We start from the raw sequence: 25,235 nt of genomic DNA, 5'->3' as shown, positions 1-25,235 counted from the left end.
GGAGGACCACGAGATCGCGCTTTGCATCAGAAGCTAGGCGAGACTTTTTTTAAATTTTGAAGGGGCAGCTCGTCGCCTTCTGTGTGCCACCGTTTTGTGTAGCAGGGAACAGTTTCTTCGTTCAAGAAAGGCAGTTCATTTTCTGCTGTGCGTTCGTGAGTCGAGCGAGTTTGACGTGTCATCAGGCAGCAGTGTGATGTACCACTGTCTTGTTGGAGATCATCGTTTTATGGTGAGACTCGAGAAATTGAGATCACATGGACTTCTGCCGCACTGTTCCGAATGGGTGGGGGGGATGGGGAGGTAGGGACTCACTGAATACTCCAGTGTCTAACTGCGGACATCGTGATTTTGCCGTCTACACGGTTGCATAGAATTCAGTGGATGGGGCGGTCTTTGTGTTTTTGTGGAAGAGGACGAGCACCAGTGATAAAGGACACGGCAAATTAGTTGAAACGCTAACCATATTGATGTTATGCTAATGACTGGTGAGGTTCTCTTGCCTGCGGACATGTCCCTGAGGGTAGGTCGTGTCAGGCGACCATTCAACTGAAGTGGCAGACAAGGAGGGGCAGTTTCGATCGTCCGTGCTGAGAAACAATTTTTTGTGGAGATCAGTGGAGTTTTTCACTTTTAGCAACGAGATGAGCTTGCCCACGATCAACGCAGGCAGTTTCTTGCATGTTCATCGCATTAGAACCATCGTTTCAGGGGCGATGCGAGGGGGGCTGGGCATTGAAAAAATCCTCAGAGCGGCGTGGTTCATCAGAGTCCCCACATCCACATTCATCCCAGGTGCGCATGGACAGGACTGATTTTCGATAGTAAAATAGGCAATTGTGGGTTGCAAAACGCCATCCACTGGTGTTAATGAGACAAAGTTCTTCGGCCGAGTGGGGTGGCGTCAGTAGGGGGGGGTGAGTGCTCTTGTATGTGCAATAACGATTACTTTGGCCTGTGCTATGGCTGCAGCGTGGTATCCGACCACAGAGGGGGATGCAGGTAAACAAACACTGCAAGGCAACCCGTAGAAGACCGGCCGTGTTGCAGTTCATGGTGGGACGGCGCTTGCTGCAGTTTTGTGGAGCAATGAGACATGTATGGTGCACTGCGTTCAGAAGACTATTCTGCCTGTCGCGATACGGTGACAGTGGAACTGAGACGATAGGACTAACAAGAAAAATATGGCTTGCTACTGTGCATATCTCCGAGGGGCCTCGTAAGATTTTACGTGATATTGGAATGCTCCCTTACCAATACGGGAAGTACTCCGTTGCCTCAAGAAATCCCAATAACGTGAGATGTCCGGTGCCATGCATCCGTAGGCTCCTATCGGTCACATAGTTCCGCTGAAGCCCAGTTCTGAGCGAACGACTGCCAGTTTTGTACCAGCATACTTCTGCGGCGCGACAGCAGGAGCTGTGAGGAGCTGAAGAGACTGGAAGTATCTGTTCCGCATCTTGACAGGCACATACATTTAGAATCCTTCTTTTTATTATGAACCACGACATCTGCACGAAACGCTCGTTCGCTTTTGGTAGGGTTATGAACTATCCGTCAACGTAACGGATGGAGTTTTGTGAGCCTCTGCACATCTGCATTTGTATGCGTGGCAATGCACGAATGGCTCGGTACATGCTCATTAACTTGTTTCTATGACCGCCTACCGAAAAAGATGGCCTCTTGTTGGTCATCATTCACAAAACGTTTAACTGTCTTACCCCTGGTCCCTGGAGGCCGTGCACAGCAGTGGGTTGTTCCTGAACCGAGGCAGCGCCATTAGGAAGTATGTTTCTAGACGGTCTTATGGACTGGTTATGCTGTAAAATGTCATTCGAAGTGGAACAAATCTTTTTTTAGACCTCTTCGGTCATAACATGGGTAATGCTATGGCAATGAACTATCGTGCCCGCTGCTGCAGCGCTGCGAAGAGGCTAGACGGAACTTTTGGTGCATCTAATTTGGTAGCGAGATATCCATTTAACGACTAAGAGTAACAAAATCAGTGTCATCATCACAAATCGATATACAAGCGAATTCTATACATCCACATCTACATATAGTCTAATACGGTTTTCCATGAACGTACGACAAACCCGCCGCATCCGCAGAAGTGTTCCGAGGGTCCAACAGCTGCACTTGCTGTCCGCTGAGTGAACCCCATGGGACAAAATTACTGTCAGTCGCAGCGAGGCCGCTTGTTGAGCCAATGGTCCATTCGTTGTTGAGTTATTCGTCGTGCTTTCCGCGGACCATTCTGACAATAACGGGATTACTCATCCGAAGATAAGATCGTTAGACTAGTTCGTCATAAATGTCTTTTCCAAACACGAAAGTGTGCGCTGGTCCGTGTTGACGTAAGAAAGGGTGCGGGTAGCGAAGGAGAGGCTGATCAGCTAGTGGTGATTTTTGCGTCCGCTGGTAGAGCGCATTCTTAGAATGGACAGAATGTTGTGTGCACAAGGCGTGCCAAGGAATCTTGTTCAAAAGTGACGCGCGACCACAATATTCGGCAATGACGTAAATGCTCCTAGGAAACGAAAACCAGAGAGCTAATGCAAGGACAGCGTGCATGCTCAAAAACAATTTGGAGATCAACTTGTTTTTCGGGTGCTTAGAAAAGTACAGTTAGCACCCGCACCGATTCGTGAATCCAATAAGCTGGCACCAAAGGCGCTGATGGATCAACGTAGTTTTAGATTTCTCGTACAGAACACTCCACAAGAAAGAATTGACACATCTTGGTTTGCTGCGCTGTTTGTATTGCATGCAAGAGATCGTTTTACAGCAACTTCTTAAGCAACAAACCTGGTTTTTCTTTTTAATGCTGATAGTCTCCCTCCTGAGCGCCCGAAGTGTATAGGGATTTTAGTGGCGAAAAAAGACGTCCCGTCCATCACCGGCGCTAGAGTGACCCGCATTGTGGTTGAGAACGCTGTGCGGTCACTGGTCGGCAGATCACATTATCAATCAGTAAGTCAATGACGTAAACAATGATTCACCTTGTGAGTGTTGTGTATCTCTCGGTCTGGGCCCCAAGGAATCTTAGGTGACTGCGTGCCTGACAGTAGTATCGCTTACCCGCGGTAGAGCAAGGCTAAGTTTTTTAGTGCATGCACTGTCGAGTTTCTGAAAAAACCGGATTCCACTCGACAGTTTGACGACAGTGACTGAAGGCAGGTTAGGATCGACTCGCTACAGCAGCACTGCCATGTCGGGTTCAGCTCATGCTTTGCTTCTAGATTATCAGCACTTTATATCCAACTTACCTTCGCGTACTAAGTATTTCCACGACACTCAAAAGTTTTCTTTTCTATCCGCTTTATAGTCAGGTCCACAGGTTACGAAACCTGGTAAATCAGCCTGAATGCAGCCGAAACATTAATGACTCTCTGGAGCCCTCGGACAAGGAAAAAATGTCAAATCGGGACTGTGTGCGGACAAACTTGAACAAGGAAAATGACGGCCCCGTACATTCAGAAACCGATGCGCTGATGACAGAAGGGAAACCGCAAGAGAGCTTGAGGGATCGCCTGGCTGGAATTCTCAAACACGAGAATCCCGTAGGCATGACGGGTCAGTGAATTTCTCATTCTTGCCCAATAGAGAATCGCAGGTCGCATTCTGAAACCACATTTCGCTTGTCGAGTTTTTTAGTCTACACACTGCGGCAGGAACAGTGTTGTTGTATAAGAGTTGCAAAATACTCTCCGGCAGATCTTATGAAGAATCAATATACTTTTTCTCTATCTCTTTCAAGAAACAGAACGATGTCATTCAACGATTGTGCTTGCTGCGCTTTGGTCTATGTGCAGTTCTGGTCATTTCCACTCTGAACGTCTTCTTCGCCCTCTTCGGCAGCGACTTGCAACTGGCGTTCTTTGATAAATCAGCAGATACCGCATTCCAAATCGGCTTCATCGTTTCCCTCGTCCTTTTTCTCACAGAAATGATTGTCACAATTCTCGTAGACGAAAACTATAAGTGGAGTTTCTTTTTCTGGCTGGATGTTATCGCGACTGCTTCTCTTTGTCTCGACGTTCCGTGGATCATTGATCCAATATACGCGTTCCTCTTCGACGCTAAAACACATCGCAGCTCTCATGCAGGAACGACCGCAGCCAGGGCTGGCAGGGCCGGAAGAATAGGTGAGTCTGACTTTCGTTTTCGACACAGCAAAACGAAGCATATTCGGCTGTCTTTCGTTGTCCAAACTGGATGACGGGAATGAAAGAGACACAGTAAAAGGAAAAATCGGATGAAAATGAGAAGAAAAAGGACCGCGGTAACTATGCCGTCTTCTGCCATAGTGTACAGATGTCGTACTGTCTAAATACCAAGCATTCTTGAAATTTTGCCGTTTACCAGAAATGCACACTTTTTCCTGTCAAATGGATCGGCAAGCCAGTAGATTGCTTTCGTTCGGTAAAGAGACAAATGCCACAATGGTAACGATATGGGGCTCATCGCTGCGGTCAAGAGACACTCAGAACCCGAGACAGTGTTGTCAAACGAAAGATCATGATCGATAAACAACCGCACTGGACTCCTTTTCCTAGATACGATTTTTCATGCAGACGACGGTAGTGAACATGTGTTCTCTGTGTGTACTGCTGTACATTAAAGGTGCGAGGACCGGCAGGGTAACACGGATCCTACGAATCAACAGAATGATCCGCGTTGTTAAAATGTCCGACGTCTTCGCGTACTTCCAAAAGGACAAACGAAATGAAGATGATGACGCGGACAGTAACATGGGTGCACCTCCATCACAGGTCTGACACTAAAGCATTACACCTGGCGAAAATGAACTTCAGTTCTTCCAGAAAGGGAAGCCAGTAGCTTTGTTTGCTTTTGCACATAACGCTCATGCTGTCCTGTGTCTAGTGCTAGTAGAGTGGCTGTCTCCCGTTACATTCGAAAAAGCGCCGAACTAACCAGATACGGCCCTTCAAAAGTCAGACCCAACGAGGCGCGCGCCACGCTAAAACATGGATACAGACGGTAGACAGGCCGTTGACGCCTACAAGGAGCGGGTACTGGACATCTACTTTGTGTCTTTCCGATTTTCGATAACGTGCTTACGAACCAGGAGTCAAGCCCACAAAGACGGCCGTCAAAAAGTCCGAAGATCGAGGCAAGCAGGCTCAGCAAAACGTTATCCGATTCGAATACGCGGAAGGTGGTTGTGAGCATCCTGCTAATTTTGACTGTTCAGCCACTGTAAGCCTTAGCACGAACGACAGATGTTCGCATGATCGCGACCAATCGACGGAGATCTCCTCATGCTCAAAGATCTTGCGCAGAAATCTGGTCTTTTGGTTTCTGTGTTGCGTTACGTGTATTGGACAGGCTCATGCCCGACGAGGAAGACAATACCGCAGCAGCAGGTCTTCCCATGCTCTTCTACTTCGGCAGTAGCCATACGAAACAGAGCTGCGACCAGCAAGGCTGGGACTTTCCATGTTCAAAATTGAACATCGCCGGCAACAAACGTCAGTAGGCGTCACTCATCATATTATTCGCACTTCCGTGAAATCGCAGAAAAACATAATACATGCGAAGGAAACTGGCATAGCCGGTAGCAGCTGCGTTGAGACCGACAGGGCTCAGCTGACCACGGGATGCAACCTAAGATTAAGGTCGGCATCGCACTCAGACACTTGACCTCTCTTTGCTTCTGTTTCGTATTTTACGCGCAGCTGAAAAAGGTTGGCTGACTGCAGAAGGCTGGGAGAAACTTCTCTGGGTTTACAAACAGAGTTACAAAGGAACGTACTTGAGCGGAGAGTCCTTTGAGCGACAGCTGCTCTCTTTGGAGGTACCGGACCTAGAAGGCGGAGGCAGAGTGCAGCCCTTGAACAAAATAAGTTCCACTGATGGTGAGGGCGCAGCCGCCACTAGGCACTTCCCCCTGATCACACGCTCCACACACGCCTTTTTACTGCTGTTATAACTTAAACAGGCGCTGCTCTAGTCATCTGTTTCTCTACACTCTGAGAGGTAAACATATACATTTCCGTTATTATACCTATATGTAGGCAACACCTTCTGCATGGACGTAAAGCAACTGCTGCCCCAAAGTTGAAGATGAGATGGATCCAGCACTCCGAAAAGAAAAACGAACGGGTGGCATGTCTGGGTGTAGCCTACTTTTGACGACACTGGACCTTTTCTTTCGGGACTGTGGTGTGATCGTATCTCTGTGCAGGTGGATGGGTTTCCCATCCGGAATGCGTCTCGTGGTTAGATCCAAGTTTGGAAAAGTGTTCATACAGAAAAACAGAGGTACATTCTGCAGCGAATCCAGTGCATCTCCCTTGAAAGCAGTGGCGGAATTCTCACAGTCCGTGCCTTTCGGTTCCGAATTTCTGTGCTCCTTTCGAGGGGAAACTGAACTACATATTTTAAACACATAGAAATGTGCGTACTAGCTTTGACAGTGCTCGCGGTACTACCGGGTTTATGTGCCTCCACTCGGTCCTGTTCATATGCAGCTCCATGAAGTCGTGTTCGTACCTGAAGAGTGTACGGATGAGGACTCGGCATGTATGAGTATCTCAAGCCGAGCCGTTTTCGAGAATCGGACAGGGAAGCAGCTGGAGGCAATTCAACAGATGCTTGTCACGCTGCTTATAGTCTTTCTTCTCTGCCTTGGTAAGGCACTAAAATAAAAGAGGTACATATAGTGACAGTTTTCCATCACCAGCAAAGGCCCGAGAAGAACCAGTCGATGGTCCTATTTAAATACGCTTAAATCTGCCGCTAAGAAAAAGACATACATACGTATGTCACCGTAGAATTATACTGTTTCTTGTTGGGGGCCGGGGTGTGTTAGGTTCTTTCCTTTTCAGCTCCTTCACCCATACACTAGTTATCGAGCCCATAGAAAAGATGGTCCAAATCATCAAACAGCTCGCACGAGATCCTCTAAAGCGGCCACAAGTCACTGACAGTGACGAAGTCGCCACCTCGAAGAAGAATAAGAATGAGAGCAAGGTATGGGGAGGACTTGAACAGAAGCAAGATGCTGATTCGAACGCAGGATTGCAGCCTTTGCTTGCAGTAACATCTCGTGAGTTTGGGGTTTCCAACGGAGAACAGCGGCGTTCCATGGCTTGTGGTCGCGGCGGTTAGATTGCGCTTCGTTTCAAGACTGAATGTAAAGTCTGGAATTTATCTTCGTGTTTCTTCTGTCGGTCTCCAGGGGAGTTTTGGAGAAGAGTCACCGTGCGCGGGCAACAGCGTCGCGAGCTTGTGATTCGATTGTTGTTGCTCAGCTTGAAACAAGCATGCTGGAAAACACCATCTTAAAAATAGGAGGCCTCATGCAGGTGCGAATGACTCCATACGGGACTACTCGGTTTTAGGCACGCGTCAGTCCTTCAGGACACAAAACGGCGCTTGTGTTTGATCATATAGAAACCAACTGTTTGCCTGAACGGTGAAACGGAGACATCTTCTATTACTCGACTCTCAAGTAGCATGCTCTACACTGAGACACCACCTGATAAATCAAATCATACTGACGCGGTTTCCAAAACGAGATTCCTAGAGCGGATTACAGTTGCTGTGTCTTCCTATTCTTCCTGGCACCCTAAGGCCGGGTCATCGCTCTGGTCTATCTAGAAAACGGGGACTGTCTTGCTTCGCAGCTGGGATTTGGTCAAGCTGGAGCAGAGATCATTGCTCAGAACATGTCCTCTGAAGGGGGCAGCCTGGACCTGCTCATCCCGGGGAGGAAAGTCTACGGCGTCTATGGATTCGCGGATATCGTCAACTTCCAGGATATTACAGAGTGCCTCTCCGAGGAAGTAAGTCTGAGGTGCAGATATAGTCCTGTTCAAAACACATGAAATGCCAGTTTGTTGCCTAAGCGGCACTCACGTCTGCTCTCTCTCTTCGAATTTTAGTCAGTGACTCTATGGCGATTACATATTTTGCAGGTCATGGTCTTCGTCAATAAAATTGCTCGGATCGTCCATCACTGTGTCAACGAATGGGGAGGAACAACGAACAAGAATATCGGTGACTCATTTTTTGTTGTTTGGCTCGTGGACGACGAAGAAGAAAGGGACGTGGTGAGCCAGTCAACCAACCAGGCAAAATTCTTTCCAGGAAATCGAAGTCTGTCATATCGTTACACAGATGATGTCGTCGTTGATTTCGCTTCATTAATACCAGGCTGATAACAAGTCCCTCTCCCGCACGTCGGTGTTAGGCATCGGCAAGAACGCGCAGACAGACACAGCTGTAAAAAAGGTGAAGGAGTTATGCAATCGGTCGCTGTTTTCATTTTTAAAGATCCTTGGTGAGTCTTTGCTCTAATCAGAGACTGCTGTTTGGCTATAGTGGTGTAACAGTTGGAAATTCGGCTGCCAAGTAATGCTCCCCCCGTGTTTCGCTTTGTCATATTGGGTGTGTGGCGCAGCGGAATTCGGTCGTGCTTCGGACTTAGCGACGTACGCGAAGCATCCAAAAATAATCCCCCGCTTTGGCGCTGGGTACAATGTACACATAAATCTCGGTCTCCATTGTGGGTGGGCAATACAAGGTAACCAGGCACAACTGCTGTGCCACTGATTTCATAAAAATAAACGCACTCACTGAAGAGGCACCAGTCAGCTGTATCTGATTCAATGTGATGTATCCGAAAAATGTATCGGCAGCGTCTGATGTGCGAACGCCAATTTTCGCAGGAGTGATCGGTTCGAAGTTCAAAATCGACGCATCATATTTCTCCCCTCATGTGAATCTAGCAGCACGTCTACTGGGGGCCACCCGTCATTTCGGAGTGAATATCTTGTTCTCCGACGAGTTCCAGTCCAACCTCTGTGCGCAAGCCCAGTCTCGTTGCCGGCAGGTCGACTGTGTTGTCCTTAAAGGTACTCATTGTCCAATTAAAATATTCACGTTTGACAATATTAGACACGGTAAGTGAGGACTAGACCACACCGCTAATGTGAAGGTATCATTGGTTTATGCAGCATGCACTGATCGAGCTGGCTCCTTCAGCCTGGCGATGATATCGCGTATCTCTTGTCGATGAGACTTCCTCGTTTCTGCAGCTTTTGAGGGGATCCAAATTGTCCCGCCCAAGTTGGGAAAATTCCATCCACCTGATGATGCTTCAGAAACGAGCGAAAACGTCGACTGGATGTTCATGGTGGTGAGTTACTTTATTGTGACGGGTGCTTCTGTAGAACTGGCATGCGCACAGACTGAACAAGGAAAAACACCTTATGCAGTTCTGTGTCAGAATGTCCGACGCTGTTGGTAGGATCAAGATATTGCAATGATGCAGAGAGGAATAACGGTGGAGTTCCAAGGCATGTGGAGACAAGCCCTGGACAACTACTTGCGGGGCGAGTGGGGCAAAGCGGAAGAATTCGCTAGGAAATGTCTCATGGTAATGCCAGAAGATGGCCCTTCATTGCAGTTGCTCAATTACTTGAAAAGCTTGGACGGTGTTCCACCTCCAGACTGGCAAGGTTATCGAAACATGCAAATGAAGTAACAATGTCCGCGATACCACAGTCGGAGGCCGTTTTTCGAGAGGCATCGTGCCACTAGGGTTCCCAAACTATTGTACCACACACAACGTTTTTTCGAGAAGTTTCGGTTGACCAGGTCAAAACCACTTCCCTGAGTTATATGAGACCTCTGCTGTTGCAAGCTGCCAGTCTCCTGCCACATGAAAAAGTATCGGTGGCCGACGACGGAAGCACCACACGATCCTCCTTCTACTGACCGAAGTTGGGGCGAGGAACAGCCCCGGAGGGATACTGATTCATAGCATGTTTATCATGACCTCACTGTAGAAACCAGTGTGAATAGCAGAATTTAGAATGGATGGACACGGAACGGTACTGCGGATACAGCTTGCGAAGACGAAACGCGTCGTTAGCAGGAAGAAAGTGTTTACAAGTCTCATCACACCAAAAAGGTTTAGCGACCGGTCGCCTGCGTTTCATTCAGGTAGTTGAGGCAGAGTATGTACACCCGGCTACCGCAGTGTGTCACTGAATAAATGACTCCACAAAATCTATCGATGGACGTGTTATTGTGGTGACTCGCTAGTCAACGAGTGATCCTACGTGCCAACATGTCGCCTTTCTCCCGTACCACAGTTGCATCACTATTCTCGGCCGGTCTGTGTGTGGTCGTTCAAGCGGCCGAACCGGGCGCAGAACCGTTCGTTCAAGGAACACTGACATTGAATGGGAAAACGTATCGAGCAGTATGCAACTGCAACGAAGGTAGACTTGCCGTTCTTAGTTCCCTACTCTAATATTGAAGCAAGCAGTATGAACTGATTTTTAGGTGTGACAGATGTTGAGAGAAGGCTGGCACAGATCGCTCCACTTTGGTAAGTTTTCGCTGGCGCCTATTGTAATCGGACATTGCCATACGATCCTTGTGGACACAGCAATCCGAGCAAAGTAAAAATACATCAAGATCATTCCTCTGCAATCGGACTTACTGCAGCAGAAGTACGGGTGAATTGGGGCCAACCTTCGGATGTAACTTTTGGAAGGGTAAAAGAAAACCACTTTTCTTGTATGGACGACCGCATCACAGAAGCATCCTTGAGCACCCCTGGTAAGGTATCAAAGTAGAACCACACGACGCACAAGAATTGTCGCTCTCAGGCGGCGACCTTGGTGAATTTACACTTGCTCTCGCTGCCAGTGGTATTCCGTACGATGAGGCAACAGTAACGTCGTTGCTGAGCAACTATTTGGCCACCATACCATCGGATCGGCTCTTCTACCATTGCACCGACGAAGCGGCAATGTCTAGCTTTGACCGTTCTCTTGGTGTCGTAAGTAGAACAATGGCACTCGTGTTAAGCAACGGCAGATCTGGTTTGCAGGAGGGACTCGATCTCTCACAACCTGATCCAGCCCTGCAGTCTGACATAAAAGCAGCGCTGTCCCAGCCCCGAAACGTAACCTCTCCCTACCTTCGACGACATTAAGTGCCGCTTTAACACACCTTGATCATGCAGATTGGGGATTCTCATTTTCGAAACATGGTGAAGAACCCGTCCTGGTAAGTAATCTGGGAAAGGGGAACACTCCTGACTGGCTTACGTCATCATCCTTGCAGGTATCACGTTGGCAGAGGTAAGCAGCTGCCCTCATGAGCAGAAGTGACCACCAGCCAGCACTATCGGGAGCAGAACTACCGCTCGTTACTATGAAGGCGTTCCTGAATGTCGCTTGGGACAAAACTAATCCAAACTCCAAGAAGGTTTACCTTGACGTTCTGAATGGGAGGAGTGATCCGAAAGCATTTATCGTAAGCGAGTATGTTACTTGAGTCACTGTCAGCCAAGTCACAATTCCTGTTTTCCTCAGGAGATTGCCTCCACACAGGAATGTGAACTGTCCGGCGTTGCCCCACTGCTACCTCCGAAAACTCGAGTGACGCAGGCATTGTTTAGCCACCTCAGTGCGACGAGTGATCGCAGAAAGGAACAGGCTGAATTCTTCATACAGAGCGGTTACTCATCCCTGTCGGTGGAGGAACTGAGGTCCCGAATGGATCGCTACGGTAAAACTAATGCCTAATTCCTATCCTTCAAAACTGTCCCATTAGCTCTTTGTAGGGGCCCAATGGCTTGAAACAACTGGTAAGCGATTTCCCGCCAAGGCCAAGACAGCATGGCTCAAACGACTACTTGCCTGCACAGGTACTCTGTTAGCGCGAGGGCTGCCATTCTATAGGATGACGTATGTGTAACACAGGGGCGGGGCAAAACCGTTAGCGTTGTATTGCTGTAGACAACCGAGGAGTGCTGTACTTCTGTCCACCTGGAGTAATAGCGAAGAACAGGGTCGAAATCGATTCGAAGCAAACTGCGGAGAAATTTGTATCCAGGGACCGTGTCCGTCCGCTACGTTATACGCGTAAAGAAAATTTTACGTGTTGGTCGATCGCCATTGAGAGTAGCTCTTCGCTCTCAACATGCGTCTAATAGAACGGATTCGGAGCAGCAAACGTTACTGTACAAAGAACTTGTACGTTGTATGTGACACACGATACTCAGATATAAGAGGGCCATGAGTATATCTATGAGGAAACGAGAATACGCGCGCCGACAAATACCTGTTTGCAAATCAGTGAACTGAGAAGGCAAAACATAAACTGTGAAGTACTAAGGACGGCTCCAACGAAGCAACTACTAGCCGGAGCGCTTTGCCTCAGCTACGTCGAACGTTATAGAGCAAATCTTCCCTCGCAAAAAAAAACTTAAGGGAAATTGCACCTGTCGGCGCGCCGCAAGGCGCTCGTCCTGGTATTTGCTGGTACAACAAATAGGTCTTCAGACAGAAGTTAAGCCAATGTTCTTTATGTAAGCACGTTAATGCCATCGCATCAGCCGCTTGCATGCCACACTCCCTCTCCCCAGCAGCAGGACCCACAGAAAACAAATTTTTAATGAGGTAGACTTGCTCACGACGGCGTAACCAGTGGTTTAAGGGACCACTCATAACATTAGAGTATTCACCTTCTCACACCTACAATTCCTCTGTGCAGTTCACGAGAGAAGGCACTTTCTTTGCTGCAGTTGCTCGCTTTCCCAATACCTATTTGGTCTCTCCGCAGTCTGTGATGACCACAGTCTGCTTCACGCTGCCGGACTGTGTTCCTTGACTCTCCATCATCTTAATCACATTTTGCCCGCTAGTGACCTTGCCAAAAACGGTATGCTTCCCGTCGAGCCACGGGCATGGGACTGTCGTAATGAAAAATTGGGATCCGTTTGTGTTCGGGCCGGCGTTCGCCATAGACAGCAAGAAAGGCTCCGTGTGCTTCAGCTTGAAGTTCTCATCAGCGAAAGTCCGGCCGTAGATGCTTTCTCCTCCAGTTCCATTGAATCTTGTGAAGTCTCCTCCTTGGCACATGAAGGAAGGAATGATCCGGTGGAAAGTAGAGTTCTTGTAGCACAACGGCTTACCCGAAACACCCACGCCCTTTTCACCGGTGCACAGAGCCCTGAAGTTCTCTACTGTCCGGGGAACAATAGACTTGAACAGCTCAAATTCGACGCGACCAGCTGGCCTTCCGCCAATGGCTATATCGAAGAAAACTCGAGGGTTAGCCATTTTCAGTTCCGATAAGACGCCACTTTGCCCCACACGTAGCAGGTCTCGTCTACAATCCGGATTGTTCTGGTCATCCGACGGAAAACGCCACACGTACACAGGAATATGACGCAACGCGGTTAAAGAGAGGATGCATGCTTTGATACAACTGAACAATCGTTCCTCGTGTCCATCGACCGACTCAAGGCGAACCATTAACAGAGCGCGACTACTTCCTCCTGAGATCTCGACAGGACGCCTGTGCAGACATGGGCCCGCTTTTCGTCTGCGTCACCAATAAGGCCAGCGCGGCAAGCTTGCAGCTAGTAGGCTGCAAAGCATCCACACAGTTATCAATTCACGAGTGAAGAAGATCCTCTTCAACATCAGCCTTGTTATTCTTGTCCTCTTCTATCCACAGCAGAACATCTTCAATTGTGAAGGGGTCAGCGGACTCTAACTAAACGGTGTGTACACTTCTGTGGCCGCTCAGTGCCAACCGCTACCCCCTGTCTGAGTCGCTACCTCTGTGCATGCGGTCGCAAATCACGCGATTAAGAATGCTGGCGCCTCATGGACACTTTAAAGTTACCACACGAGGGAAAAATCTCAACTATCGGTTTTGTGTTTCGTCCATGGCACTTGTGGGGCTCCCTGAAAGCTGGTGTGCAGCGAACGAGCTTGTAGCGTGTGTTACCCCAGCGTCCTTGCCAGCGGCGCCTGCACTCCACGCCGCATCAGGTTTTGGCTGAGGCTCCTCATTCAGGGTATCTCAAGGTGTCTTCCTCCTTTTTTCTGTTCCCTTCCAGCGAGAGAGCGCAATTCCCCTGTCGAGGAAGGTGTGACCTTCCTCTCGCAGGCAGCAGCGCCAGGATGGTGTCCGCTCCATTCTCTCTACGCGGGCATGCAGCCCATGACTGTGTGAGGTTCTTCTTCCTCTGGGCCACCCTTGGCGTTTACGTTTTCCTGTGCTGTTCGGCATCATCTGCCCTCGTATATGATGTAAAGCTCTCCGTTCTCTCGGGGCTAGGGGCCGGCACACAACTCGAGGGGAAGCCGCTGGGACGCCTCGCGATCCGGGAATACAGCCGTCCAGCGGAGTCCCCAGCACTGAACGCGAAGAGCCATTTCTCTGGCAGCGCTTCTGCACCAGCATTTGCTGAAGGTCCGACACGCGCGGTTCGAGCGAACTGGATTTCCTTTTCCGGCAGCGTGCTTTCGTCGGCTTTGGAGGCGGCTACCCGCGAGCAGCAGAGTGGCGGGACAGAAACGCTGCCCTGGAACATGTTTCCTTTGCTGTCTCTACGGCTGGAACCCGTCGTGACGCAGGAAGAAAAAAACCAACAAAATAGGCTCATTCCAGCTCTCGAAGTATCCGCCCCTGTTTCCTTCCTAGTGAACGCTGACAGGCCCGGGTCGCCGTCAGCAGTCTGTCGCACTGAGACCCCGTTCCTGCTTTCTCTCCACGTCTCGCCTTCCCTCGTTCCCTTCTCTGCTTCGATTCGACGCCTCCCAGAAAGCACGAGCGACCAGGTATCTGCGACAAGTGAACCTGCCCGGAGTGTAGATCGAGGCTCCGACGAGAAGGCGGTTTCCGACCGCATCGTGCTCACGTGTCCGGAGGTGACTCCGACTGCAGCGGGGCAGAACAGGGAGCTGTCTACCGGTAGAGCGCCTGCGCTGCAAGTGGTTTTGCCGCCGGCAAAAGCTGGCAAAGAGGCGCTCATCGTCCCCGTCTACTTTCCCGGCGAGAGCCAGCACCGGGCCGGCGCCGCGGGCGCTCCGATCCAAGGAGGCCAAGGCGAGAAGGAGGATGAACAGCCGTCGTTCTGGAGACGGAACTGGTGGCTGATTTTGTGTGTTCTCGTCATGGCAAGTCTCATGGGAGGCGACTCTGGCGGAGCCGCGCCTCAGAACGGGCAGGGCGCTCCGGCCACGGCTTCCTCGAACCCCAGTCAGCGACCTCGAGAGGGGGTGGACAGAAGAAGGTAGACGCGAGAGGGCTGCCTCTGAATCCAAGAGCGTTTGAAATCTGATAAGCCTGAAGGGTCAGACATTTCCTGGGGGGGTGTTTTTCGGTGTAGCTAACACTGTATTCTAGCTATCGTCCGTGGAAAAAAAGCATGAGCAGAGGCTGATATTCGCGTTTCGTCTGCCTCTGTGCGACGTAGTTATGAGGGATAAGCTGCAGTAAGAACGAAGTAGACGAATAAGGAAGCTGGTAATGTGTACTTCAGTGGAAGTTTTGAATGTGCGAAGACCTCTAGTCTTTCGCGAGTGAGATGGAAAAGGCTGAAACGCTTCGGGCGACCGAACGATTTCAAGGGTTAAGGGCTCTGTGTGTCATAATCAGTTCTCGTGCCGTGGTGTTACTATGGCTTCTCGACATGTAGACCAACTCGGAAACCAGAACACATGCTCGTTTGTTTTTTTGCCTTCTGAAAGCACTCCGGACATTCAGACTGCGGCTGATAGCTGATGCGTGTCCAAAAAACGGGTCCTGGAACTGCGACTAACGCGGCGGTGGTCTTTGCCGACCGTCCCCTGTCCTTGTGGAACCATTCTGCATTCTTTCCCTGTCTCGGCTGTCTCACTGTGAGTCTCTGTCCCGTTCGTTTTCTTTTTTCCCTCGCTCTGTCCAGTTCTTTTCCTTTTCGGCTCTACTCGTGGTCAAAATGAAAGTCCGGGATCCGAACATGGACCCCTCTCCCGCACAACCACGCGAAGGTCCTCTGGTGTACCGAAGCTCCGAGGCATGCGACTCATTTGCTCCAGAGTCGTGCGGTGGTTGCCGAACATGTAGGTGAAATCTGCAACCGCTAGTCACACATTTTGGACGGTTTTCTAATCGCCTTAGTTGTCCTGCAAAACGTGTCCAAAAGGTGACATTTTACCGATTGCTACCTTTCAAGTGTTCACACTTTCAACCGCGAGTTGGGTGAGCACCTTGAAATCGAAAACTTTGTGTGGCGGTACCCTGTAGAAACAGAGCACTGCATCTGCAAAGCCACAGACCGCCTGACGCGCTCTAGTCTTCACGACAGTCGATATCTCGAAGGCGCGAAGGACTGATTCACAAGATTCACTGTCCCATTTTAAACACTGACAGTCTCCGAGAGAGACCAGAAGCCCACCCCGTAGAAGCGTGGAGGAAACCGTGCGTGTTGTGCTTTTCGACCTCTCTGAAGAAAAGAAACCGTGGGGGTCGCTTCCCCGACTTTCCTGCAAAAGCCGCTTGCCAACCGATGTCAGCAGCTGCGGCCGAGTTTGCGGAAACGCCGCTCCGAGGAGACTCGCGAACTCGAGCAGCAACTGAAGATAGTCCAAGAAAAAGGGTGCACAGAAGAACAAAGCCACGCGCCCGGTTTCCGGGACGGCAGTCAGACTGCAGCCTACAAGAAACAGCGCAGTTTTCCGTACAAGAATATCGGTGTACGTGCTTCCGTGTTCTGTAGCAAGTTAACATTCAAACGAATGCAGTGTGACGTTCAAGCGTAATGCAGCTTACTCTTCTCTGCCAATACGCTAATCGAATACGTTTGATCGTTTTTGATATTTCACTGGCATACAACTTCCTCAACCCAGCCCAAGTCTTGCATCTGACGGTTAACTATCGCTCTAAACGAATCGCGTTCAAGAACAAGCGACTAATGAGTCAACGTGGACGATTTTCGTGCAAAAACACACATGAAATGGGGAGCGTTACGGCTCCGCAAAAAACACCAGACTGCCTTTGCCTTTTTTCGCCCGTCGTTGCTTCTTCGATCCACATTGTGCACACGTGCATGCTACGAGTGTATACGATAGTTCTTCCGATCTGAGAAGCGAACGGGGACTCACTGTCATATACAAAGAATCTTCTGGTGAAGCGCGCCATTCGGGTCCTCTGTTCGGCTGCGTTCTTTTTCGAGATTTCTGAGGTTCTTCCCGCGCCAGACAACGCCTGAAGCCTGCACCGCATTTTCAAAAGCTCCCGCGGTTCCCTGTCAGAAGTCAAAAAATTCGCCAGTCGCCACCAAGTCGAGGCGCACGCCGGGCGGACCTCCTGCATGCAATCCAAGCACAATCTCTGACAAAAAACTGCGTTTCCAAAGACAGTGTCGCTGCTTTCCACCGTCCTTGCTTGAATCACAAGTGCAGTACACACGCAACGCTTCCCTGACGCAAGGCCGACAAAACCACCATGAAACGGCACAAACATGCAGGAATCTGGAAGCCAGACGACACTAATAATCATCTAGTTTGGACGAACTTGAACCGTGCAGCTCCCCCTGCAACACATCAACCGAAATGCCGCAGACAAGACGCTGTCTCTTGCGGTCGACCGAAACGTCGAAGCTGTGCAGAAACTCTGAGGGAGACCCTAGATACGCCACCACCTTTATAAAGTATTTATAGTCGATGGAACGCTCTGTCTCTCGATATCGAAGACACAAAAGCCCCATTGTCACCTGGGGGCTTTTTTCCAATGCATGCACAAAAAAACCATCAAAAATCGAAACCCAGACAGCTCTGAAAAAGCGGGCGAAACCCGATACCCGCGGCTTCTGGAGAAACTCGCACCCATAGGGAGGTGCAAAGCAGATATGTCTCCGTGGAACTTGCTGCTGGAGAATCAAGGAAGAGTATGGGCGCATCTTAGTCCCCTTTTGCTCCGGGACGACGGCCCGACTATGTGGGAATTCCACTGAGTGTGTGTTTGAGAGTCTCCCTGGTCGAGGGCATCACCAAGCATTCGAATGTCCAGATGTTGATCGCCTGGCTGTCGGTCATTCCATCCAAATACAGCGCGTGAACCAAGAGGGAAAAAACAGTCTGACTTCCGGTGCAAGTGTCTGGTTGCGACAAAATGTCCTCTGTATAGCTCTAGCAATGAAGTCGACCTTTGTCCTAGGTTCTCCGAGACGGGAAGTGTGTTTGAAACTAAACAGTTCTCTAGGCGGAAAAGTAACGCCGAAAGTATAGAATCCAGTATGCACGTAGATGCACATATCTGTACCATCCGTTCTGGCGTCTAGAATGAAAAAACGCAGCCAACACCTTGAACTACTCCTACTTTATCCCTGAGGGAAGCTTCCATATCTTCCCGTCCGCAGACTTACCAACGCCAACAAAAGACAGTCCAGGCGGTCGCGTTTCTTGAGGCAGTCCCAGAATTCACTTAGTCGCTGGAGTGCTTCTTCGCCGCCGCTGTCGAAAGCCGGGTGTGGCAGCGAACAAAAGTGAAACCCAAGAGGACGTTCAAAAGGATTTACCGGAAACCAGACGGAAATCCCCGGCAAGAGCAGAGATACCTTCCGACCTGTTGAACGAACGTTTCTCCAGACACTGAATCGCCGGAGAAAGCGCAGATAACGGAACTATTTGCGTGCCAAGAGAAGACTTACCTAAATAACTAGCCAAAACAAAATACGCGAATCTGAAAACCTACGCAGTTCCCAGGTGAACGTGTCAACTGCCCCTCAAAACGGCAAAGAGAGCATTCGAAAGCGTCCGCGACTCGTCACCTGTCCAACAGATATATTTCTAAGGTCAACAGAAACTGTTTTCCGAAGCTGCTTTTCCGTTCATAGCGCGCAACAAGTTTCCTCGAATTCTGAAACCCTCTTGGCTAAAGAGAAGAAGAAGGTACTCTATTCTCCACACAGTGCCGGTGTCAAGAACGCAGAGCTCACAGCTCCCGACCATGTACTAAAGTTAACATATGATAACTGGATTATAAGTGGCTACTATCTCCGAAAACCTGCATGGGTAAACAGACGCGATGAGGACCAACTCCGGATTTTCAGTTGGTCGGGAATTTCAACGCGAACGACTCACCAGTGCACTTTGACGAACTGCCTGCTAGCTGTGCTCTGTAGTGACACACGAAATCCAACGGAGAGACCTTGCCAAAGAAGTCACGCCAACAGCCGCATGTCGTTCCTTCGCAGACTCAGAGAGCCACCATAATCACAAGTCTGCTGTGTCTCATGTGTCTTCAGAAATTACAACTCCCAGCATGACGTTGACGACTGTTTCACCGCCTCAGTATCAGCTTTCCAACGCCAGGAATATCCTGAGATCCACTTGAGGCGTCTCCATCCCGATGCTAGTTCATATTCGGAATACACGAATCGGTCTGCCGGCACGGAGTTAGCCGAAACGGTTTAAACGCAAACGTCAGTCGCATGTTTCCCGTTTTGATTTAACTCTAGCATGAAACATCACACAAGGCATGCAAATGCCTTCGATAAGAACTGATGGTTTATATCTTGGATCCGGTATCACTTGTGCGGGTCCTGACAAACAAGGACTTTACGCGTAGGGACGTCCAAGATATGCTTGAAAATCACGGCTTCCTCTTGCCTCACTTCTAGGAGTAAAACCTACCCAGACAAGACAGTGATTCGTGGCGGCGTATTGAGAGTAAGCACAGCTGAGCGAGGAGTCGTTCTTCGCTTTTCTCGCGAGTTCGGACTACTCTTTTACAATGTGCATCGATGGAAAGGTTGCAACCCCTCGTTCTCAGGGATGCACACCTGACCGGGCTCTTGATTGTGTCGACAGCCGGATCGCTCTGACTTACCAACACTTTTCGCGTGCGTTGGAACTCCGTTTGTTCTTCGTCAATAAGCCGAAAAAGGCAGGAGAAAACAGTGTCGAGTCGATCACCCTGACCCTGCGCAGTGTCTTGCTCTCTGTTGTCTTCCTTGCGTTTCTCATTGCTTCCGAGCTGCAAGCACCGAATAAGAAAGTCGACGAGAGCTGCAGTCTTTTGGAAGGACGTGGAATTCAAATGTCGACGAAACCACCGGACCTCTGGAACATGTGCGTGTGACTACACATCTCACATATTCACCCCCAATGGGAGCTTTTTGCTGTTCTATCATTTACTTCTTTATTTCTTGTTTTGAATGTATGTTATGATCCTTGATTGCTGTAAAAAATTCGTATACAGAAGTGCAAGTTCGAAAGAGGCCCACAGGGACGAAGCCGCGATGTCCGACTCTACAACAGATAGTCGAGGATCACCTTACATGCACCAGTGGACAATATTTGTTCTTGTGCTGTTTGCGCCGAGAACTCTTCTTTGGATATTTGCACGGCGGTTGCAGGAAACGAGCGTAGAAAAAACGAGCTGAGAGTAAAAAGCATGATCTGTCTGCTCACGCCCACGACATCTGGTGAAGCATTCCTTTCATTCCTCAGCTGCGGCCTCCACGAGGTCCTTGCAATTTCTCAAATGTGTATTTTTATGAACAAGCATGCCTCTACCGAGCTATAAATACGCTTAGCAAATACATTAAAAACTTGTCAAGACAGAGCAATATTAAAGAGACAGGGGCCAGCTGTATGCGTCGGAAAACAAGAGAACTTCCCTGAGAGACAAGAATATCACTGTCGATAAAAAGACAGAATTGGAGCCCCTCTATAGCATACGCGATGTAATTGTCATTTCCTTATCCTCCCCAGGTTCAGCTGCCTTTTTAGAACCAGCTATTTGTCTTCAGCGATTCTCTCCTGTTCAGAGTTCTGGGGGCTTCGACACACGTGGGCAGAGACTCGAGTTTCGGCAAAAACCAAGAAGATTTCTCTATTTTTCCGTCACTTTACGTTAAATAATGAAGCAAACGAAAAAGGAGATAAAGGCACAGACGAGAAACAGATGAGAAACAGATGAAGAGAAGGCGACGGGGCTTCCGGTGCACAAACCCCCCCAGATACGCGGCTGCCTGTGCATGCGAGAGAACTCGTAGAAAATTGAAAACCTCGGGGCTCGCAGCTTTCCTTCGTTCCTGCTGGCACATCCGTCTCTTCGAATCTTCTTTCGTTTTCCTACCTTTTGCCTCTCAGGATTCGTATGAAAAATCCTACCTTAAGCAGGAGGAGCTCGACGTGGACGTCGCGAAAGAACGGCGCGTAGGGATACAGCCGACAAAAATTGGAAGCGAGAGCAAGACATGAAGACAGCTGAGCAGAGACACGAAAAAGGAAGGCGCAAATGATCACCTTTTTGTACAGTCAATTCTTCAACGTCTATCTTCCACTTCACCCCACCAAAAGCTGCGGCAAAAGAGCTGAGAGATCAAGTTATATGTAATTGTTTCTCTGAGTCTGTCTCACGACGCTCTGAATCCTACCCACGTTTCTTCTATGGAACTTCTTTTAGTTCACGGTATAACGTATTGGAGAAAAAACTCTGAATGCATGCAACTACTTGAACATCTAACCCTTATGAATATAACTCGGGGTATAAAAGGCGCCAGGTATCATTTAGTATTTGGTTAGACTGACGGCAATTGCGTTTTTGTCTGAGTTTGGCGCGAGGGACAATCTCTTGCTCCAGTTTCCATCTTTCCACTCATATGGTTTAGGCAATGATTCTTATACTTTTCAAGCTGGCATTGTTCGGAGGATTGGGTCGCTTCTCTGTCCCAAGCTATGTTGGGGTTAACAAAGTCATGTTCACTTTGACAGTCTCTCCTAACGTTAGTCTGGAGGGAATACTTCGGACTATCTATCTTCATTAATGACACCCCGATCATAAAAGAAATGTGCAAGGTGAGCGTTTGGGCGTGTACTGCTGAATGAAACAGTGTGCTCCACCCCCAGTCCACGAGTCCATTTGATTTACGTTGCTTCGTCGATTGAGAGCGACGAACAACTGCAGGAGAAGAATCGGAGGCATCTGCAGGCGCGAAAGACAAACCAAAAGAGAAGCTTTTTCAGTGGAGAAAAACACGGCGACAAACTCCGGCTGTGGCGAAACGAAAGACGACACCGTGGAATGTCTGCGAGGCGCGCATGCAAGCCTTCAGCTCTATCACTGAAAAAGGTTGTTCGCCCCCAAAGTAATGGTAAAAAGGCAGTCTTTCGCCGACCTCAAACAAGGTGTCACTACATCGCGAAAGACAGGTAAACGCTTCGTAGCCTTAGAGACAATTTCTAAGGACCTTGACATCAGGAAGAGGGACAGACGGGGGCGGGCATGCACGGAGGAAGCTAAACATGTGACGGAGACAAAAAGAAGAAAAGGGACTTCCATGTGTGTTTACTCTCTGAACAGAGAGACACCCCCTGTGACCCATTTGTCTGTTTTCAGGCTCGCCTTCAAACCTCGAGCCCAAGTTCTGCTGTACCTTCTTTTTTCTCAGGCAAAAAAGGAGCGCTGATTCCACCTCGGCCCTGAAAGCAGACAAGAAACGCGAAGGGAACGAAGGAGTTGTTCCCGAGAAACGTCTTGGAAGGTGCCGACGAAATAGCGGAGCACATCTGCCCTGCGAAAGAAGCCAAAGATTCTGACAAGTACATCCACGCATATATATATATATATATATACATATATATATATTTATATATATGCATATATACATATATATATATTTATATATATGCATATATACATATATATATATATACATATATATATATATATAAAATGTACATGTATATATCGAGAAGTGTTGAAATGTTGCCTTTCACATGCACACGTATCAGAGTTTGAACAACGCAGCCCCCCCCCCTCACCTGATTTCTCGAGGGACTTTTGCCAGAGCTTTCTCCCACAGTTTGTGTTCCTCCTGTCGATCTGATCGCCGCCCAGGTCCTCTCTCTGCCAACTCGCCGTTTCGCTCCCGACCGGTCTCCGCATTGTCTTCCGAAAGGTCATCATCTGAATGCAGCTGTTTCGAGTTTTTCTGCAAGCTGCGGACGGCGAGCTGTAAAGACAGCAGACCCTTGGCGGTGGCGAGAGCGGCCGCAGCTAGGCAGTCTGAGGCGCCTAGTCTCCACGCTGCGATTTTGCTGAGGCAGGAAACGCAGAAGCGAGGAAGGGCAAAGCACTCATAGGACGATCGTAGCATATACTTACCAGAAACAACTTAGAAAAGTCACGAAGAAATGCAGGACACGATTCGCTGTGGAACCGGCTGTCCGTTGTGGGGACTGACAAGAAGAGGGAAAAGTGAAATGAAGGACTCCGGCCAGATACGCGCAGAAACCCGAAAAAAAATGCTCCAAAGGCCCAGAGACGCACCACACGTTGCTTGTAGAGACTTCCGCGTAAACCCCACGGGAAGAAGATGCGTCACGCAGGCGGAGCTTGAAAAAAACGAGGCAGCATCAGATCTGCGTCCACGCTGTGTCGATGCGACTAGCGTCTGCGCCAACTCTTTGGTTACCTGCTGCCCTCCCAGACAGCCGCTTGGATCTGCTGAGACGTGAGCAGACGGTCGATGCTCTGACAGCAAATTTGCCCACGCATGGTGGATGTGCAATTGGCTGTGTCTCGCCAGAGTTGCCACTGGACGTTTTCCATTTTTCGCACAGCTGCGGCGGCTTTCGCGGCAGCTGCAGGCAGCGGCTTTTCATGGGGCGGCGTCCCTGCGCGTTCTTTCCGAAGACGCGGCGTCGGCTTCTCGGGAATCGCCTTCAGACAACTTGCACCTGCGCGAGCGACGCATTCGTCCACCAATTCGAAAAGTTGAGGAGATACGCAGCCGCCTGGCCCGACGTCTTTGAGCAGCAGCGCCACGAGGCGCACAGCTTCGATGTAGCTACAGCCGACAGTCGGCAGGTTCCGGCCAGGTGACTCGTCCGTCGCGTCTCTGCGCGCGTCTTTCGAGAGAGTAGAGAGTGGAGCCAAGTCCTCAGTGAAAGCGCGGAGGTCCGGCTGCTGGAGGAGACGCTTCGCGAGCGCATGCAACAGACGCCGCAGAGTCCTGGGGAAACTCGGCAACTTCGGCGAAGAGTACTGGTGAGGACAGCTGCCTCCTCCCGCAGGCTGCTCTGCGTCGGAGTCCTCTTGGCTGTCCACATCGTCGTCACTGTCCTTCTCCGACGGCTCATCTTTGCAGGAGTCGCCGCAGTGAGGGGATTCGTCGGAGAGCTCCTCGTCCCCGTCCTCCTGCCCGCTGCTGCTGAGACTCGAGAACTCGTCTGGCACAAACTCAGGTGTGACTCGAGCGTACAGCGACAGACTTGAAACGTCGCAGACTTTTCGTTGCCGCTGTCGCGAAAACGATCCTCTCGCTCGCGCGTTAGCCTCGCGGTCATCGCCTCGAGGCCGCATGGAGTCACTCATGTTCTCTGGGAACATGGCTCCGCTTCGAGAGGCGGAGTTTGCCGGAGTGCCATCTCCGTGCTTCCTCTTCAAAGGCATAAGCAAGGGCGGTTTCGATGAATGAACGTCAGTTCCATCTTGCGTCCTGCATCCGGTCATTCTGTGTTGGCAGGCCGGGGAAAAGTGCATCAATTCCTTCGCCGTTCGAGTGTCTGGAATGGCCCTGTGAAAACGGCTGCGACAGGAAGAGGGGGAAACGACCGGACAGAAAACCTGGAGCCGGCACGCGACAGACGGAGGATGCGTTCTCAGCTACGTCGGACTTAATGACTGTTCTGGATGGAAATTCGACATCTCAGCCAAGGTGTAAATAATCTGTGTCGCACTTTTCGCGGACGAAGAAGTCTGCGTGGCTTGTGTCTGGGAACAACGCAGTTACCGCTACTCCGTGGACTGTACATACACTCCAGAACTCGCAGGATTTCTTGCACAAGTCTGAGTCCACGGCTACTCCGGCACAAAGAAGGCGAACCGCTGTGGAAAGGGGAAAAGAATCGACACCGCACAGCCATCAAGTCAACGAGAAACTTGAGCCGTAGATACGAAACCTGATACAGCTTTTGAGCTGAGGTGTGAAGTGAGTTGCGGCATCCACTCAAGGCGAAATAGCGATTCGCACGTCGACCCGCGGAATTTCCAAGTCAAGTTTTGGGGCTGCATGCGTTGCCCACGAACTTCACACAGGGTGGCTGGGGGCAAGGCAGTGGAATACGTCGGAAAACGCCTAGCTCGTCGATTGAATACAAAAAAGGGGTCGGAACCGATGGGATCACAGGAGACTTCGACTCAAAGATCCGTGAGAAATATCACCGAGACTGTGCAACGTTCCGGTCCCGGTAGCGTGCCGAGGCGAAATGCCACCGTTCCCCGCTGAGCGAAAAACGGTCAGAGAGGGTATTCCGCAGGCGTACAACAAGCTCAACCAATAGACGAGGCGAGTAAGCATATCATGAGAGCAAGACATGACGAAATAATGTCAGAAATGAGAGAACTGGGTACGTAGTGTCGAGTCGGCATACAGTGCGCCTGGCAGCATT

At 49.8% G+C, this 25,235-nt stretch overlaps 5 protein-coding genes across 5 annotated transcripts; 3 read left to right on the top strand and 2 right to left on the bottom strand.

Annotated features, from left to right (window-relative positions):
- Positions 1-3,416: 3,416 nt before the first annotated feature.
- TGME49_230555 (adenylate and guanylate cyclase catalytic domain-containing protein) lies at positions 3,417-9,517 on the top strand (the record flags this gene model as incomplete). The annotated part of the gene is made up of 16 exons (XM_018780260.1): positions 3,417-3,576; positions 3,816-4,148; positions 4,627-4,775; positions 5,093-5,223; positions 5,353-5,495; positions 5,703-5,882; positions 6,212-6,245; positions 6,855-6,999; positions 7,281-7,334; positions 7,656-7,814; positions 7,947-8,081; positions 8,185-8,311; positions 8,432-8,554; positions 8,700-8,933; positions 9,069-9,169; positions 9,281-9,517. The coding sequence occupies 16 exons, from the start codon at positions 3,417-3,419 to the stop codon at positions 9,515-9,517; spliced, it is 2,445 nt and encodes an 814-aa protein (XP_018636882.1).
- Positions 9,518-10,043: 526 nt separating this feature from the next.
- Positions 10,044-11,890, top strand: TGME49_230535 (hypothetical protein). The gene is made up of 11 exons (XM_018780259.1): positions 10,044-10,259; positions 10,324-10,369; positions 10,430-10,602; positions 10,653-10,825; positions 10,877-10,951; positions 11,012-11,055; positions 11,113-11,129; positions 11,186-11,304; positions 11,364-11,559; positions 11,615-11,638; positions 11,699-11,890. The coding sequence occupies exons 1-11, from the start codon at positions 10,106-10,108 to the stop codon at positions 11,746-11,748; spliced, it is 1,071 nt and encodes a 356-aa protein (XP_018636883.1). The 5' UTR covers positions 10,044-10,105; the 3' UTR covers positions 11,749-11,890.
- A 325-nt stretch (positions 11,891-12,215) lies between these two features.
- TGME49_230520 (cyclophilin 1, putative) lies at positions 12,216-13,310 on the bottom strand (the record flags this gene model as incomplete). The annotated part of the gene is made up of 1 exon (XM_002367922.2): positions 12,216-13,310. The coding sequence occupies one exon, from the start codon at positions 13,308-13,310 to the stop codon at positions 12,597-12,599; it is 714 nt and encodes a 237-aa protein (XP_002367963.2). The 3' UTR covers positions 12,216-12,596.
- A 155-nt stretch (positions 13,311-13,465) lies between these two features.
- On the top strand, positions 13,466-15,086 carry TGME49_230510 (hypothetical protein; the record flags this gene model as incomplete). Its single annotated transcript, XM_002367921.1, has 1 exon — positions 13,466-15,086. The coding sequence occupies exon 1, from the start codon at positions 13,968-13,970 to the stop codon at positions 15,084-15,086; it is 1,119 nt and encodes a 372-aa protein (XP_002367962.1). The 5' UTR covers positions 13,466-13,967.
- Positions 15,087-16,001: 915 nt separating this feature from the next.
- TGME49_230500 (hypothetical protein) lies at positions 16,002-24,327 on the bottom strand (the record flags this gene model as incomplete). The annotated part of the gene is made up of 10 exons (XM_018780258.1): positions 16,002-16,486; positions 16,935-17,139; positions 18,197-18,284; positions 18,915-18,949; positions 19,663-19,809; positions 20,952-21,047; positions 21,712-21,765; positions 22,217-22,262; positions 22,605-22,880; positions 23,258-24,327. The coding sequence occupies 10 exons, from the start codon at positions 24,325-24,327 to the stop codon at positions 16,002-16,004; spliced, it is 2,502 nt and encodes an 833-aa protein (XP_018636884.1).
- Positions 24,328-25,235: the final 908 nt, after the last annotated feature.

Source organism: Toxoplasma gondii, chromosome VIII, assembly GCF_000006565.2.
Source record: "Toxoplasma gondii ME49 chromosome VIII, whole genome shotgun sequence".
In the NCBI taxonomy this organism is placed as follows: Eukaryota; Apicomplexa; class Conoidasida; order Eucoccidiorida; family Sarcocystidae; genus Toxoplasma; species Toxoplasma gondii.
This window is presented reverse-complemented; position numbering and strand designations above follow the sequence as displayed.

What these genes read in the sequence shown, in the direction of transcription:
- TGME49_230535 (XM_018780259.1), top strand. Translation starts at nt 10,106, where the DNA reads ATGTCGCCTTTCTCCCGTACCACAGTTGCATCACTATTCTCGGCCGGT. An exon ending in AGTATGCAACTGCAACGAAG is followed by an intron (nt 10,260 to 10,323) that starts GTAGACTTGCCG and finishes ACTGATTTTTAG; the next exon opens with GTGTGACAGATGTTGAGAGA. An exon ending in GTCCCGAATGGATCGCTACG is followed by an intron (nt 11,560 to 11,614) that starts GTAAAACTAATG and finishes AGCTCTTTGTAG; the next exon opens with GGGCCCAATGGCTTGAAACA.